At 39.7% G+C, this 17,114-nt stretch overlaps 1 protein-coding gene across 1 annotated transcript in view; it reads left to right on the top strand.

The window, feature by feature from the left end:
* Window positions 1-17,114, top strand: part of CCDC170 (coiled-coil domain containing 170) — a 45,491-nt gene that overhangs the window by 4,339 nt on the left and 24,038 nt on the right. Inside the window, exons 2-5 of the mRNA XM_063329306.1 lie at window positions 2,743-2,874; window positions 6,191-6,447; window positions 10,763-10,907; window positions 12,715-12,900. Coding sequence (XP_063185376.1) covers window positions 2,743-2,874; window positions 6,191-6,447; window positions 10,763-10,907; window positions 12,715-12,900 — 720 coding nt within the window. The remainder of the gene's footprint in view (window positions 1-2,742; window positions 2,875-6,190; window positions 6,448-10,762; window positions 10,908-12,714; window positions 12,901-17,114) is intronic.

Genomic DNA, 17,114 nt, shown 5'->3' on the forward strand with positions numbered 1-17,114 from the left:
GCAGGTAAGTTGAAAGGGATGAAAAAAGTTAATAAGATGAATGGGAGAAACACCAAAAACCTAGATTATTTCGAGCCGATTGAGGGATAATATATGAAAGCTTCTCGTCTACTGTCTCTTTTAACACTTTCTTCATTCTATTTTCTTAATAGTAATAAGTATAAACTACATAGTACTCATGAAACATTACAAATCTGAATTTTTCCAGAGATACAGAAGTGCCACATCTGTATCACAAATTTTGCCCCGAGTAGTCCTGCCAAGTTAACTGCATTGTTATAGGTATGATTAATGATCAGACTTGTGAATGGCTGCTGGCAAGGCTTAGAAAATTATTTACTTAGATATTAAAGCATGCACATTCCCTGCTAAAAATATGATAATCATACTAACTTTTCTAGCGTGATGTCAACACATATGATTAGCTTCATATTTACTTAGGCACTGGAGGATGCAGAGATCTGCTTCTGTTAATCTCAGTAAGACTGTAAATGAGTGAAACGGTAATTCACATTGGCTTTTGCACCTGGCTTCATTTAAACCTCTTTTAAATCATTCTAGATGTGTATCTGCATGTTTTAAAGTGGTCATCATTTTAAAATTTAGATTTGTATGACAAATGTACGTTTCAGAAGTTCCAGCTGTAAAGGGTTTTATTGTGTTGATTATTGCTGCTGAACAGAGGGCTTCTTTCTTCATCTATGCTCTGAATTTTTTTTTATTTTGTCAGTTTTTAGATGTATTCCTTCTTTCTGTAGAAGCATAAGTGTTTTGTTTGTTTAGGGAAGAAAAAGAAAACATACAGCAATCCAGTAATATAATAACATACATAAACAACATACACAGTGTTACTTTTTGTGAGCTCCAGCCATGGTTTTGGAGCCCTGATGTATTACAGAATGGAAAAAACCTCTCTACATCAAAGAATTCCATGTGATTGTACAATGTGAAACAAGTGGAGTAAAGCAAAAAGAAAGACAAAGCAGAAAGAGATGGCACATGCCTTCTCTTACTCCCTCAGAATGGTGATAAAGTGTTGAGAAAATTAGCAGCCCTTTTATCTCAGAGATTGTGTGTTAAGTTGCACATGGCCATGAGCTGTACCACATCTATCAGTCTGGCTTGATGAGACTGGCAACTCCTTTGTGAAAGAGCCCAGCTGAGTGTCCGTGAGGGTGATGAATGTGATTAAACTTGATGGATCTAATCCAGTGTGTACTAGTGCATTACAGAAAGATTAAAGAAGAGAGTTGACAATATTGTAGAAAGTAATCTGAGGTAATTTATCTCTTGCTACAGTCCAGACCAGTAGTTTTGCCCAGGGATTTCTGTGTGCGTTTCTTGGTAGAGGCTTCTTTTGGTAGATGTTCACCTATTTAGAAAGCTGTTATTTTTTTTTTTTCTATTTAGAATGGGTAGGACCTGAACTTGTAATTTATCTCAACCTGGAGACCAATTCTGTTGTACGAGACCATGAAGTGACGACATCTTATCTCTGTCTCCATTGTAATATCTTGTTTCCACAGCGGTCATTAGCTGGAGGAGATTTGCATTTTGTAATGCATGCCTAAATGCACTAGGATCGCAGTTTTGTTTGTCCTGCGGGGGAGCTGATGGAATAAAAATCTCATGTTCTGTCCTCTGCCATGTGTGCTCCCAGCATCACCTTGTCTTGTTCTGAAGATGTTAAATTTCAAAATTTTGTAGTCACTGTCAATTGAAAACAGCATTCTGTCTAATGAAAGTCCTGTCAAGACCTCAGGTCTGAATTTTCATATTGAAAGATTTATATAATAAAGGCCAAGAAATCCAATGCATTTCTGCTGTACTGTGGAAGAGCAGAACCACCCAAGAACAAGAAAGCTTACTATAAAGAATATAAAAGGGACAGCTAAAAGAATTGTACAAGTGGTGTGAAGGAGACTGTGCTAAAAGCACAGAGCCCCTGCCTGCCATCTATCAGAAGGGCTTGAAAAAGGGTGAAAGGAAGTCAGTGTGGAGATTTCTGGGGACCAAAAACATCATTCGGAAAGCTGAAGTTGCACACAAGTGAAGGAATTCAAAAGAACCTGTAGCCGTGTCAGATTAGAAGTAAGAGTGCAAATGGGCAGGCCAAAAAGTGACTTTGAGGAGCAAGTAGGAGTGTCTGAGTAGGCATGGACTCTTCAACCTGGTAGAGAGACAGTGAAGGTGAGATATGATAGAAATCTGCAAAATCGTGAGTGGCACAGAGAGAATTGGTAGCCATTGCTTTTTTTTTTAACCATTTATTGCAACGTAACAATGAGGGAGCATGCAGGTCTCTGAACTCTAAACTGAACTGAACTCTAAAACCTGAAGTGTTTCTTTGCATAAGAGACACCTGAGACCTCCCTTTGGGTTAAAGTTTACATGGGTTGAAGGAGTGACCAGATAAGTTAGTAGAAGAGGGATGTTCTGAACGTTGCTAAACACATTGAAACAACTTGAGCTGAAAATAGTGGGAGGCCATGGGATTGTTGAGGGGGGATACCTTGCATGCCAATATACTTTAGCACTGATGTTGCTGGGTGAACTTGCAGATGAAAGTGGTGACTGGTAGAAAAGTAACTGCTTATCCTGTTTTCCAGTAAGGGTTGGGTACTCTGGTAATAACATATTTGGAGTTAAATGCCCTTGAGCAGCTTAATCAAAAAAGCAGTGAAACAAAAATGTTCTGAAGAGTCGATGTCTAATGGTTTTGTTTTCATGCTATCTTCCCAGGAATCTCATGATCGCGTTCTCTTGGATATTCCTGTCACTAGAGAGCAGATGAATCACTATCGAGCTGCAGCTGAAACTGCTCAAAGTGAACTTGCAGCACTTTCAGTGAAGTATGATTGTGCCCAGTCAGAGGTACATTTAAAAATACTACTAAATCCTTCTCCAAACCTGAGGATTCTCTACAGTCACTTTCTGCAGAGAATAAAAGTTTGCAGAAAGTCCAGAATTTCTTGCTTTTGATACGGAACTTATGTTTCTTATAACATAGAATTTCTATACAATTTTTACTCTGCTTTCTTCTGTGCTCAACAACTGATTATGAGCTTATATTTGAAACATTTGAAGCAGTCTAGCTTTTTATTACCATCTAAATGCAATCTGTTGTAATTAAACCCGAAACTTAATACTTCTAAATTGTGGTTGTGTAGAAGTTCTGATAGATGTCCTCCTGTTGCTAGTGAGTTAAGATATAACTACCTATCCTCACCTATTCCTCCACTTTTGTCAAGTTACAGCTCCCTAAATTTGTTTTCATCACCAGTGAAGTTGTGATGGAGCTAATGAGGTTGATTGTAACTAGAGAGGCTGAAGAACACACATCCATCTTTTTCTGCTGTCCTTGCTGTGGGAGTGGTGGTTCTTCAGAGAGAGGATTTATTACAGGATAATTTTTAGAGTTTCTGTATTTTCACACATTTTATTTTTAACATATGACTGAAAAAGATTGATTTGATCCAGTTCAGCAATGCAGGCAATGGTCAGTTTTAAAATGGAGTCAAATTTGCCTTTAGGAGATATGAAGTGCTTACATTTAGTTACATACATAGATGTAGGTGCATACATTCATAAATATTCATAGGTACGTACAGTTCGATTGGAACTTGTGAACATTTATCCAACTAGTACTTTAAACATCTGTACCTTTTACAAATGTGTATTTCTATTGCACATTGCAGAGTACTTTGCAATATACTTGCATAGCACATGAACATTAAAAAAAGGCTCTATCAATGAAATACAGTTTCTTTAATTGTGGATAGCTGAATATGGGAAAAAGCAAGAACACGTAATATTGTATGAGAATGAATTGTTAATACAATGTCCAGTCATAACTATGGGGGAAAGTGTTCGTCATCTAAGCCTGAATTTGACCAGTTGATCCTGAAATTATTGCAGAGTACCTCTACGTTTAATGGCTATCCAGGATCTGTACTTTACATTTCAATTCTAAAAGGCCATACAGAATCTCATGTTCTGATAGAAGGAATTTATTACTGGAAATGTTGAATGGCTTTATTGCCAGCAAGACTGACTGATTTTATAGATTCCTTCAGCATTGTGCTTGCAAAAGTGAAAGAATAGTCAAGAAAGCAGCTGTTCGTACTCTTGTTAATAAGACGTTCATGACCCAGCTGAGGTCAGAGCTGTGTTCTGCTGAGTGCTCTGTAAAACTCATGATATGGGATTATTCTTGCTTTTTCTGCTATTGGAACTAACCACAAAGACAATGGACAGAGGAAAAAATATCACATTTTGCAGATGGGGAGTTGAACCACAGAGAAATTTTAAGGTTGTGAATGCTTTCAGCTACCATAGCTTGGTCCAGCTGCCAAGCAAAGCAATCCTATTGTTCCTTTAGCTGCTCATTTCCTTCCCCACACTGTCCCATCTCTATCTCCTGTGTTGGCACAACATATGTGTAGTTTTATGGTGCGCTGTGTTGTTGGGGAACTGATGCAATGGAAAAATAAAACCTCTCCTCGTGGGTTGTTTTTCAGTCAGATCAGTTTTCCAATCATATTTCACCTCATAGCAGTCTAGGTGCTTCTACTAGCACAAAGGGTGTGGAGTATGGAAATGAAGCCCGTGAGCCTGGGGCAAGGCAGAGCAGCTTTTGTCAAAATCAGTGTTGCTTTATGGCAGCTCCAAAGTGTCTGATAAACCAGCACTTGCAGGTGAAGCATCAGCTCATCAGAGAGTATGCTGCTGCTGCAAGAGTGATCCTTCTACCTGACTCCTCGGTGTTAGCCTTTTATCTGTGACGAGGCCAGCTCCCCTTCCTCCTCTTCCACTGGAGAAGGTGAATTCTTTTCTGTCAGCTGCATTAGTTAAGTTGTTTGTGGAGGAGTCAGAAAAATACTAGAGTTGGTGTGAAGGAGAGGACAGGCATGCATGGCTCAGAGCAGGAGAACCAGGGCCTCCCTTTTGGAAGGCAGTCGCCACTCAGTTGGCTCACCAGCCTCCTGGAATTTCTCTGAATATCTTGGGTTTGGTCACACTGGAACCTTCTGTCAGAGCCATGGGTTTCCTGACATCTTGAATTGCAGTTTAACGTCTTTAAATATTTATTGCCTTAAAATGTTTGCCACAAGTTAAAGGCCCTAGCACACTTCATAAAGAGCAGTTAATGTGGCTTAATTATTTGCCTGTTAATTTTATGTAGTAGGAGATAAATGTTTTGGATTGCATCTTGCTGTTTATGATCGGGATTGTCAGGAAAACTGAAACATGCCTTAATGCTTCTTGTGACAAAAAATCCACTTTAAATTACTTGTTCCTTTTAACAAAACAAAACACACTGAAATTTTATGTGCCTGGTGTGTCTGTCTCAAGCTCAGTGTTTTAGAGGAGTGTGTAGCAGAAATAGTTCAATGGAAAATGGTATTTTTAACTAAAAGAGAGAGGAGAAAGTAAAGAAAAACAACTGAACTCCATGAACTATTGGGAAGTTCTAGCATCATCTCTGGAACATGTTCTTGACATTTGGCAGTGATGTCCCTCCTCCCACCCTTCCTTAAAAGGCTCTCTTGATGTTTCTGTGTAAATCCAGCTATATTTTTTGCTCTGATAATCCAATAAATTACTATTTGCGTAAGATGAGAAGAGGTTGCTACAGCACAACTCTCCAAAAATTTCTTTGCCTCTGAATATGCTGCAAATCATCAAAAGGGTCCACCCACATAAAACAGGATGCTTTGCTATTACAACTCCCTGCAGCTATAGATTATCTGTGGAATTGTGCACCAGAACTGGGAGCAGGGAGGAGGCAGGCAAAAAAGAGGGAATAGTGGTGTTAATTACTGTATTGTAATGCAGATGCATAAGAGAGGCCAGTTAAGGCTGTGCATCAGAATTCAAGGTGGGCTTTATCTAAATTATGAATTTGTAAATAAATTTATCTTCCTGTAAGAGATTATCTTGAAAAGCTGTATTGTATTACACAACAGCAGCTTCTGGTTTTACAAACTCCTTTCTTCTATTGCTTTTTCCTAGTTATATGAAAATAAAGTTGCGTATCTCCACTCAGTCTTGTGATAGAAGACTCTTAGTCTCTTGTTCCAAAATGTGTTTCTTGCCACATTACTGAACTTGTAATGCAGTCGTGTATTTCAGCCTGGGCAAAATTATTCTTCCTTTTTTAATGAGTTTTCTCCTTTTCTGTCTGTAGCTTCTTGAACTCAGGTCCAGAATGGTCTCTAAAGAAGCCTCTTTTCAAGAGCTGAAGGCTAGAGCTGAAAGCTACAAGGAAAACAATGCTAGACAGATGTCTCGCCTCCTGTCTTTGCAAACCCGAGTTCAGGAGATGGAGGAAGAGGCATGTGTGCTCACCAGTTCTAAAAATCAGGCTGAACTGACAGCTCAGGCAGCATTCAAAGAAAATGGGGAGCTGAAGGAGGAGCTTCATGAACAAAATGCCAAACTTAAGTAAGATTCACGTGAGATGACAAATAATTTTTGTTTGGGATGACAGAATGGTGCAGTTGTCAACACAGAAAAATACGTTGGTGGACAGACTTTATTGCAGGTCTGAATTCTGTTACAACGCCTTGCAGAACTGTTGTAATTAAGTGTGTGGAAGGTACTGAAATTTGAATTTTCGTCTGACTTTTTGACCCATAAATGGGGTTTTGAGAGTTTTGTCTTTTGACAAAAGTCAAAAGTCTTATGAGTCAGCTTGTTGTAATCTCATTGTTTACAAAAGATGAGCACAGAGGGCTGTTTGTCTGAAGACAGTAGAAACCATACATATGGTTTCCTCATTTAGGTATTTCCATGTATGGCACTGAGGCAAACTTTGTGCCTTTCATAGCATGCTTGTGATGGGCAGTACCTGCAACTATGGGTCACTGCCCTGGTCTATCCTTATCATGTAGCATCTTTTAGAGACACTTACCTGTCACTTGACATGGGCCATGCAGTGGTGACTGTGCTGCTGCACCACTCCAGTCTCTTTTCCCCTCTTCTGTGTCATAGCTGGAACCATAACAGTGCCAAGTGAATTTCTTCCTTAGCATAAAGCTGTCCGTTAGGTGCAGCGTAAGAAAGAAAATATGGTATAATTCCTAGTTAGTAACATCCTGAAGGGAGCATGTTACTGTTTGTTCAGCTTCCAGCAATGTTAGCTTTGTCTGTCTTTTCTTCTGCTTTCTTCTGGACATTGCTGTGGGGGATTTGTTTGTTTGTTTTTAACGTGCATACTGATTGTGTAAAACTTTCAATAAAAGGTGGTATCCTTAGCTATGCTGTTAATAGCATAGTGGGTCAGAGCACTGATTCGTCAGTTCTGCGTAACTGCTAATATTTTAGGACTGTGGGATGGAAACCCACATAGCAACGTTGATTGTGAACAAAATTGATTGGTGTGAAAATATTGTGAACTCTAAAATTCCAAAATCAATGTCAGTCATAGTATGTTAATAGACACCTTATGACTTTTATAATGGATTTTTCCCATCATTACGAGGCTAGTATCCCTGTCTCTCTCAATATTGTCTAGTTAAAAGCAAGGTGAGTGTTCACCAGATGTCTGTATTTCCCAAATCAGTGTTTTGCACAGCTCCTCCAGGTTTTGTGTGTTAGAAGTGGATGATCAAGTTTTTTTAAAATCTAGAGAAATCCATTGCAGTGCACTTGTCTATTACCAGCTGATTTGCCAAAAGCCCTGCCTTGGAGAGTGCTGATGTTGATTGCCAAACATTTTAGATATGATCCCAATATAAGCGATATAAGAGATAGTTAAGCCAAGAAGTGTATTATGCATCCTAGCAACATAGAAAACATCACAGTCTCTGAGATAATGCTTGTTAAGATTCTTTAAAATGCTACTTCTGGGGAGAAAAAAAAAGAAGAAGAAAAGGAAAAAAAATCTCCTATCCTGACTCACTGGGAGAAAACTGCCAAAATACTGTTTATCTTATTAGCCTGTTGTTACAGTGGTATGACTGATTTTATGTGTCACAAGTCTGTGCTGTCACTCCCAGTGCAGTCCTGGCTGCTCTGATTTGCCCATGACACTTGTGTCAGCACTTCTGTTTATGTTGCTGCATGGTGATCAGGACCAAGGAGCTGCTCCGGGAGAGAAGTGAGCCAAATAAAAAGCTTAATTTCCTGCTCTACCAGTCCCAGCTCCAGTTTGCTGTGTGCTTGGAGCGTACCACCGGAGTGCTGGCAAAAGGGAAGGGACAAATGGAGGGTGAGTCTGCCCTTCTGGAAGAAACAAACATGTTGGATTGGTCATGAAACTACGGTGTATGCTTTCAAAGCTTTTTCTCATCCTCAGCTAGTGGTTACATGTGTCACTTAATAGCAGTCAATCTATTGACTTATTGAACTTTAGTCTCTTGGTCTGGCCACCTTAGTAGTACATGGCAAATGACTGGTCTTATTTAGCTCTTCAAGAAAGATTTTCACTGAAAACCACTAATAAAAGGGAAGATAAAGCCAATAGGCATGAAATGCACGTTTGCATTCTATACCTAGGGATATAGTAAAAAATGTTTAATGGATTCTGTGGTTGGTTTCCAAGATGTACACCTCTCCTATTGAAAATGATGCTTTTCTACTTAACAGATCTATTGCCAAGGTATTTTTAGAGCCTGAACTGTGAAAAGCTTCTTTTTTTTTCTTCTTTTTCCTCCCGTTCTCTTTGCTCATTAGTTCTGAAGAGCTAGCAAAACTGTGAAAGAGATGCATTCTACTTTTTTTGTACCTGATTGGCAATTTTCTAGGTGCTCACACCTTTATGGCCCTACTAGAGGTAATTAGGTTATTCCTAGAGTTGTCAAGTACGTGCTTTGTACTTCAGATTGTTTATTTTCAGAAGCAGGCATGGTTCTTTGTGTGATGTGCCTTGATTTTTTTTTTAGAGCCACAGAACAGTTTGCGGAGTTGATGGTCAATCTCATACAATGTTCTAACATATAGGCAAGCATGTCTGGCATGTCTGGAACCTCATACCTTTTCACTTCTGACATACCCCTTCTCAGGACGCAATTTAATGACCATCTCACAGCTTAGTTTTGCTGGGACTATAGAGGGGAGGAAGGTGCCCGGAGGTGAGGAAGCTGTGAGGCACTTATTTTCTGAGGACCAGCACCTGCTGCAGAAGGCAGAGCTCTTTTGGTTCACGGTGTGTGCTATGCAGTAGTACGTGGAACTATCCTCATCCTGTCCAGAGCAGTAATTAATATTTTCCATTCCTCTGTTATTTTTCCACTCTCTTCCACTTTGCAGCATTTACAGCCACCATGCTGATTTCCCTCCTAAGGCAAAAAACATCTTAAATTTTTTCATGGACCATCTCTGTTGCTTAGTGATTTATAACCATTTAATGTACTATGTTTGCACTCACTGTGCATTTCCTATAGGAGTATCTTGCTGCTTTTTGATTATGGAGTGATGCTCTGTTGCCTGTTTGATTGCCAACCTAGAGAGGAAGAAATCAGAAATGGGAAGGAGTGAGTCCAGAAATGACTAGCATGCCCACCTTGAAAACAGAATAGTGCTATGCTCTGATAAGCAAATGAGTTTCAATAAAATATTTGCTCTAGACAGCTGTTTGGTGATATTTCACGTCTCATTTTGTTCTAGTCTTCAAATCTTTGTGAAGAACTTGATTTAGAAAGTACCTTGCTTCTCAACTGGAAGCTCAATATTTTGTCTCTTGCAGTCTACCACTGAGTACCTCTTTCATGGGTGCTATATCTGAGAGGTATTGGAGTTGATATTTGGATTACGCTAATGGTCATTTTGAGCTTTGTTGGCTATTTTTGTTAATCTGTTTCTTTGTAGTTTTTCAGAAGCGATGCTCAGCATTGCGGCATCATGAGCAAGATTTGAATCTGTATGTTTGCTACCTATGCAGACTGAGGCAATGCTTGTTTGCCTGGACTTGTCTTTGTCCCTTGCAACGGGAGGGATATAACCACATTTATGCCAATGAGTTAAACTGACCCCTCTGTTATTTGGTTGGTTGTTCTTATAGAGCGTTTACAAACTAATACCTGCTGTTAAAGGCTGACAACAGATGTTTCACGTGGGATATGTGTCTCCATGATAGGCACCTTTTGAGAGTTATGAAATTGGGGACAAAAGCTGCTTTTTCTTCATACTTTTTTGGTAGTTCCTTGATATTTTCTTTTTCATTTGATGCCTTTCATGGGTAATGTTATGCTGCAGAAGACGTATGTACAGCAAAGTGGTGTCTCCCATCTCTGCTTCTGCTGCTAAACTTCCCTTTGCAGGTACTCTGGGTGTCCTACACTTCTATTAGTCCAGAGGGACCTCGCTTTCCCCGGAGTTTGTTGATCAGCACTGTCAGCTTTGTTAGAGATGGGACGTGAAGTGCTTTTAGCATATTTTACTATAATTTGAACACTCTCTTCCACTTTACTTTTTCTAAGCTTCTCCTTGTAGCCTCCGTGTCTAGTATCTTGACGGCACTGTTTATTGATGTCACCCAGTTCGTGTGTTTTATTGAAATCTTGTGAGAATGAGGTTGGGATCATAGAAGATTCTTTGAAGTTCTAGCCGAAAGCAAAGATGAAGAAATGTTTACACATAAGGCAACAATGAAAATTATATATATTAAATAACAGATAAAGAGAATCATATGTAACTTTTAAAATTCATTTTGTGGTATGCAGAAGCTAGCAATAATCTTGGGATAATGTCTTTTGCCTAGAATTCTGTTTCAGAGAACATTCATCCTGATGTGTGTATTTTTTTTCTGCCTGATTAGTAAATATTTGAAGGAGTATGAAGAAAGCAGGACTCAAGCTTCTAAAACCAGCAGAAAGTATGAAGAGCTCCTTACACAGCTTTCTGGATTCTTGGACACAGACATCAGTGAAAAAGAGAAACCACAGGAACATTTAATGTCAAAGGTGATTATGTGTAGGCAAAGTTTTCTGTATAGCGATTTAATAGAAGAATATTTGTTTGTCAAAGAAATAAAGTGAGTGATGAAGACAGAAATATTTGTGTTAAATAATGATTTGCAGACAGTGCTATCGTTTAAGACGGACTTTTTTTTCATGTTGGGCTGATTTTTCAAAACTGCTGAACACTAATAGACCTCAGTGAACTCAGTCTGCTCTTGTCTGCATAAATATTTTATCAGCCTGTAGTTCCCAACAGCCCTGATTAGATAGTTGGTTGAAAGCTTTCCTGAAAACAGTAACACTGGGAGTCACTAGTTCATGTGTAAACGGTACTACTAGATCTTAACACTTATCTCAGCCGATGTATCATTAAATAGAGAGATCTGAAATGGCATCCTCTAAAGCAACCTTAACTCTGCCCTGTAACAAAATGCTGTAAATAACTGTGTGGTGTTTTTGAGACTTAATCGTAAAAACTTTATTATTTTCCTTCAGAATACTTCTGAAGTTCCAAAAACTAAACTGCCATTTAGGAAAGAAAATTTTTTTTATATTCTTTTAATCTTTATTGATGCCACTGAAGGGTATTTTGTCCTAATTTTATGCATTTTTCTCATTTTCTGCCTCGTCTTTGCTATCCCTATTTTTATTTACTTGGGGGCATACTAGGTATTTTGGGAAATTCTCTTTCATTATATTCATATTATTATGAGAGTTCTGGCTATAAGGAATACTTAATTAATTAAGATTATCTATGTACGTATCTCAGTGATTTCTTAAAAGTACTTGCCCTCATAATATTACAAGCATATTGAGATTGTAATAGATACTCTAACAAAATTTGGCAAGCTGTCATTAGAGGCAAAGATGTTTGTATTAAGCTGTAACTCTTACACACTTTAAATTAAGGAAATAACTGAAGTTTAAAAAAAGTATATGTTGATGTCCTGTTTTAATAATGTAGTAATAAATCTAGTTGGGAAATCTAATTTGTGCTGAAAACTGTGGGCATTAGGAAAACTTAGCAACTCATTTTTCTGTTTGGGGTCACGGCACGTCTATTTAGCTTCTTTTACACATTATGTTTTTATTTAAGATACAATTGATCTGGCTTAGCCTTAACAAACGTCTTGACTGTAGGAGTCAGGGTACATTTTTTACCTTATGCACTCTTTGATGTGCCCATATTCATCTATTCCACTTCGTGGAAGTAGCGTAACGTACCAAAACAGCCCAAGAATCCTCCTGGAATTGACTCCTTTTCCAAGGTTTCAGCTGCTCAGAACAGCAGCCCACCAGGTATTTGACCCTGCCCTTGAAAATGCTTATGAAACAGCTGTTACTAACCCAAATCTCCCCATGCCTAAACAGTTTCAAGCATAAAATGCAGCTTTCAGTTTCTTGTTCCAAATAAAAGGCATAAATCTACAAGCCAAACTGAAATAGTCTGCTTTTCACATGAAGTTAGTTGCATGATCTTTTTTTCATTTTCTGACTTGCTTCATGTCAAGCGCAGATATGCAGCGACAGTAGCTATCCACCTGTTTAATCAACCATAGAGATGGCGTGGGAGTAAATCTGAACCACATTACACTGAGGTGCGGGTTTCTGGTGGGAATATGGTTCTCATTTTAGTTGTCTTTCTACTCTTTTTAGGAAGGAGTAGTAGAATGCAATTATAAAACTGACCTAGGGGTCACCAGAGATACCGTGTCTTTATTGGCATGATTAGGAGCAGGTATACTGGGATGAATATATGTCATTGTTAAGTGCTTTAAAAAAGTTACTAATATTTGAATTATTTCCCAAGGTCTCTGAAATATGTAAAGAAAATCTGACACTAAAAGACCAGGTTGCTGCTCTTCAAGAAGCTATCAACATCCATGAGATGGAGTCCAAAGCTAGTAGAGAAACTATCATGAGGCTTGTTTCAGAAGTGACCAAGGAGCAGAAAAAGGCATCAGAATACTATCAAGACATGGAAAAACTTAGTAAGGTACATAATTGCATGATGTGTATGTTTGTCTAGTTTTCAAATGTTTTCTCAAAATTTCAAAATGATTTTCAATAAGAGTTTATGAGGGGAAAAAATGCTTCTGAAAGACTTCAGGTGATTAGGGTCTTTCCTAAAAAGGACATTTTTCTAAGGTTATTCTCAACTCTTTGAAAGCTTGAGAATATATGGATATTAAACAATAACATTGTGTACAATAGATCTGATTTAGATTTGGTGTCTTCTGATGATGCTTGCAAATTTGTATTTTTGCTTCCTTCATATTGTAGCCTTTGCTGTGCTTGCACAAACATGTAAATAAACAGATGTTTATAGAGTTAATGAGTATATCTGAGGCATCAGCATGGAAGAATGAAAAAAAATGTTCTCTTAATAATATTTGTGTGATATTGCAAGTTTCCTGAGGATTTTTCTACTCAGTTTCTTTAAAAATTCTAATGAGAAATTGAAAGGAATTGGTAGGACACTGTTTTATTCTTTCTCTTAAGGAACTGGAAGCAAAGTGTCATAGAATCATAGAATCATAGGGTTGGAAGGGACCTCTGGAGATCATCTAGTCCAACCCCCCTGCCAGAGCAGGATCACCTAGAGCAGGTTACACAGGAACACGTCCAGGTGGGTTTTGAATGTCTCCAGAGTTGGAGACTCCACCACCTCTCTGGGCAGCCTGTTCCAGTGCTCTGCCACCCTCAGGGTAAAGAAGTTCCTCCTCATGTTTAGGTGGAACTTCCTATGTTCAAGTTTGTGCCCATTGCCTCTTGTCCTGTCCCCGGGCACCATTGAAAAGAGCCTGGCCCCATCCTCCTGACACCCACCCTTTAAGTATTTATAAGTGTTGATAAGGTCACCCCTCAGACGTCTTTTTTCCAGACTGAAGAGACCCAAATCCCTCAGCCTTTCCTCATAAGAGAGGTGTTCCAGTCCCCTAATCATCTTTGTAGCCCTCTGCTGCACCCTTTCCAGCAGTTCCCTGTCCCTCTTGAACCGGGGAGCCCAGAACTGGACACAGTACTCCAGGTGCGGCCTCACCAAGGCAGAGTAGAGGGGGAGGATGACCTCCCTTGACCTGCTGGCCACGCTCTTCTTGATGCACCCCAGGATGCCATTGGCCTTCTTGGCCACAAGGGCACATTGCTGGCTCATGGTCATCCTGTTGTCCACCAGGACTCCCAGGTCTCTTTCCACAGAGCTGCTCTCCAGCAGGTCAGCACCCAACCTGTACTGGTGCATGGGGTTGTTCCTCCCCAGGTGCAGCACCCTACACTTGCCCTTGTTGAACTTCATAAGGTTTCTCTCTGCCCAGATCTCCAACCTGTCCAGGTCTCTCTGTATGGTGGCACAGCCTTCCGGTGTGTCAGCCACCCCTCCCAGCTTTGTGTCATCAGCAAACTTGCTGAGGGTGCACTCTATCCCCTCATCCAGGTCATTGATGAATATATTGAAGAGGACTGGACCCAGTACTGACCCCTGGGGAACACCACTCGTCACTGACCTCCAGCAGACTCTTTGCCCCTAATCACAACCCTCTGAGCTCTATCTTTCAACCAGTTTTCTATCCACCCCACTGTCCATTCATCTAACCCACACTTCCTAAGCTTCCCTATGAGGATGCTGTGGGAGACCGTGTCAAACGCCTTGCTTAAGTCAAGGTAGACCACATCTACCGCCCTCCCCTCATCTATCCATCTAGTCATGCCATCGTAGAAGGCTATCAGGTTAGTCAGACATGATTTCCCCTTGGTGAATCCATGCTGAGTACTTCTGATAGCTTTCCTTTCCTCCACGTGCCTTGAGATGACACCCAGAACGAGCTGTTCCATCATCTTTCCAGGGATGGAGGTGAGGCTGACCGGCCTGTAGTTCCCCGGCTCCTCCTTCTTGCCTTTCTTGAAGACTGGAGTGACATTGGCTTTCCTCCAGTCCGCAGGCACCTCGCCTGTTCTCCAGGACTTTTCAAAGATGATGGAGAGCGGCCCAGCAATGACTTCTGCCAGCTCCCTCAGCACTCTCGGGTGCATCCCATCAGGGCCCATGGACTTGTGAATATCTAGATGATCTAATTGGTCCCTCACTCGTGGCTTCCAGACACCCACCCCACATTATCTGGTTTCACTGCGTTATAAACTTGTATTTCATAACTATAAATACTCAGTTGTCTCATACCCAAAAAGTTGTAATCAGTAGGAAAGTACTGATTTGCTGTGGGGGACCCACAGAGGAAATCTGTGCAGCAGGAATGATGCCGAAAAGAGAAATGTGAGTTAAGTTTAAGACAAATATTCACTAAATTCACCCAGGTATGATTTGGAAAGGAAAAGGATATGATTTAAGGATTTAATTGCTCTAGGAGAACTGACCATTAAGCGTTTTTGTGCATTGCAAAGCACGGAGGAACAAAGTGAGCTTCTGTAGCAGTTTTCCTTATTACTTTGTACTTTCATTGATAACTGTGGAAAGGGAGCAGTTTACTAGAACCATAATGAACATTTCACAGGTACTAGAGCAGTGTGGTTAAAGCTGATTGCCAGAACTTAAGAAAATAAGAGAAAAAACTTAGACTACCAAATATGTAGCTGAGTTGTTTGTGACCGAGTTTGTGGAATTTTTTAACGCAAAGGCAACCATGTGCAAGTAAGTTTTCAAATGTAATATGACATTGTCCCTACCCTCCTGGCATTACCTTTTTCCTGAACAGAAGACCACCACCATACACTTTAAAGGATATGGTGTTCTGATTTTGTTGTAGGCAAAATACTTGGGAGATGAGAAATAGCTGACAGCGTGCTCTGGAGAAGAAAGAATTTGTTGTGGGGAAGATAAATGTTACGTACCACAAGGGTCATAAATTTTACTTACTGATGAAAATACTTCTTACTAAGCTGTGTAAAATTTTCTAAGACTCAAATGGGACTGAGAAGCTGCACCAAAACCTTAAACAGGTCTTTTTTGCAAACGTTTTGTTCTCATGCTTGACTTCAAACACAGGTGTGTACGAGCAGAGTGTAGTTTGCTCACTAAGTAAGCCAGAGTCAGGAGATGTTTTAAACCAAGATGAGGACTTCATTTGTGACTTGTTTTGCAAGTTTGCTCTGACTGCCAAAACATTTCCAAAGTTGAGCTAGTTGTATGAAAAATATTTTCCTATCATTGTTGTGCATATGCCAAATACATAATTTATTTAATCCATTTTGCAGAAATGTCTTGGTAAATTATTAGCATTGCCTTTCAAATGAAGTGTGTGCCATCAGGGCTTATCTAGAGGCTGCAGATTCCTCCAGTGCTGTTTCAGTCTAACTACTTAAATTTGCAGATACTGAGTAAATCTGTTGAGAAGGTTTTGTGTTCACAAAAGCATATTAAGAAATCCAGTATTGAAAAAATAAGTGAAAAAAAAAAAGCTTTAAATTAACTTATCTAAAGGAGGATATATGGCATCCCCATTCCCCTGATGGGTGTCTTATTAGTTTACAAGCAGGGCATCACTGATACGAAGTCAGTTTGACTTTGTCGTATAGTTTGCTGCACAGTTTAAGCACGTGAACAGAGTAGCACATGTTGTGACATTCTCCAGTAAAGGTCAAAAGCAGAAATCCATACTGTTCCTATCCCAGAAGACATGCACACACACGTTGGCTGATCCTAGATTGTTTTCTGAGCTTTAACTAATGGAATTGCCTGTAGCAGAGTTTATCCAGCACAGACTGAGTACAAGTGACTCTTGCCTGCGTTTGCCTGAAGCTCCCAGGGCCAAACATATTGGCCATCTTCTGTATTACAGATTAAGATGGTGGCCCATTTCCCCCACTTTTCTCTCAAAAGTCTTCTAAAATGTATAGAGGTGATCACACTGTTCTGTCAGTCTTCTCCAGCAAGCCTCAGCCACCGCACTGTTCCCTGACATCTCTCTGAATCATTGTCAAGTTTTTCTTGCCAGGTGTTTCTTCACTTCTGCTCCTTGGTATTTCTGTGAACTCCCTGTCTTGACCAGGTGCATTTCTTTACGTCCCAGGAGTCAGCAGCTATCTAATGAAAAATTAAACAGATTGTAGATTTCAAAATTCTTGATGAAGAAAATGAAAGCAATTTGGTTAAGTTCTAAGGTTAATACTTGAGAGTAATTCAGAATGTTCTTTAGTATATTTGATACTTGAGTATTTGTTGCAGTTAGCTGGTTTTCATTGGAGGAGCATTAACAA

Source organism: Chroicocephalus ridibundus, chromosome 3, assembly GCF_963924245.1.
Source record: "Chroicocephalus ridibundus chromosome 3, bChrRid1.1, whole genome shotgun sequence".
Classification (NCBI taxonomy): Eukaryota; Metazoa; Chordata; class Aves; order Charadriiformes; family Laridae; genus Chroicocephalus; species Chroicocephalus ridibundus.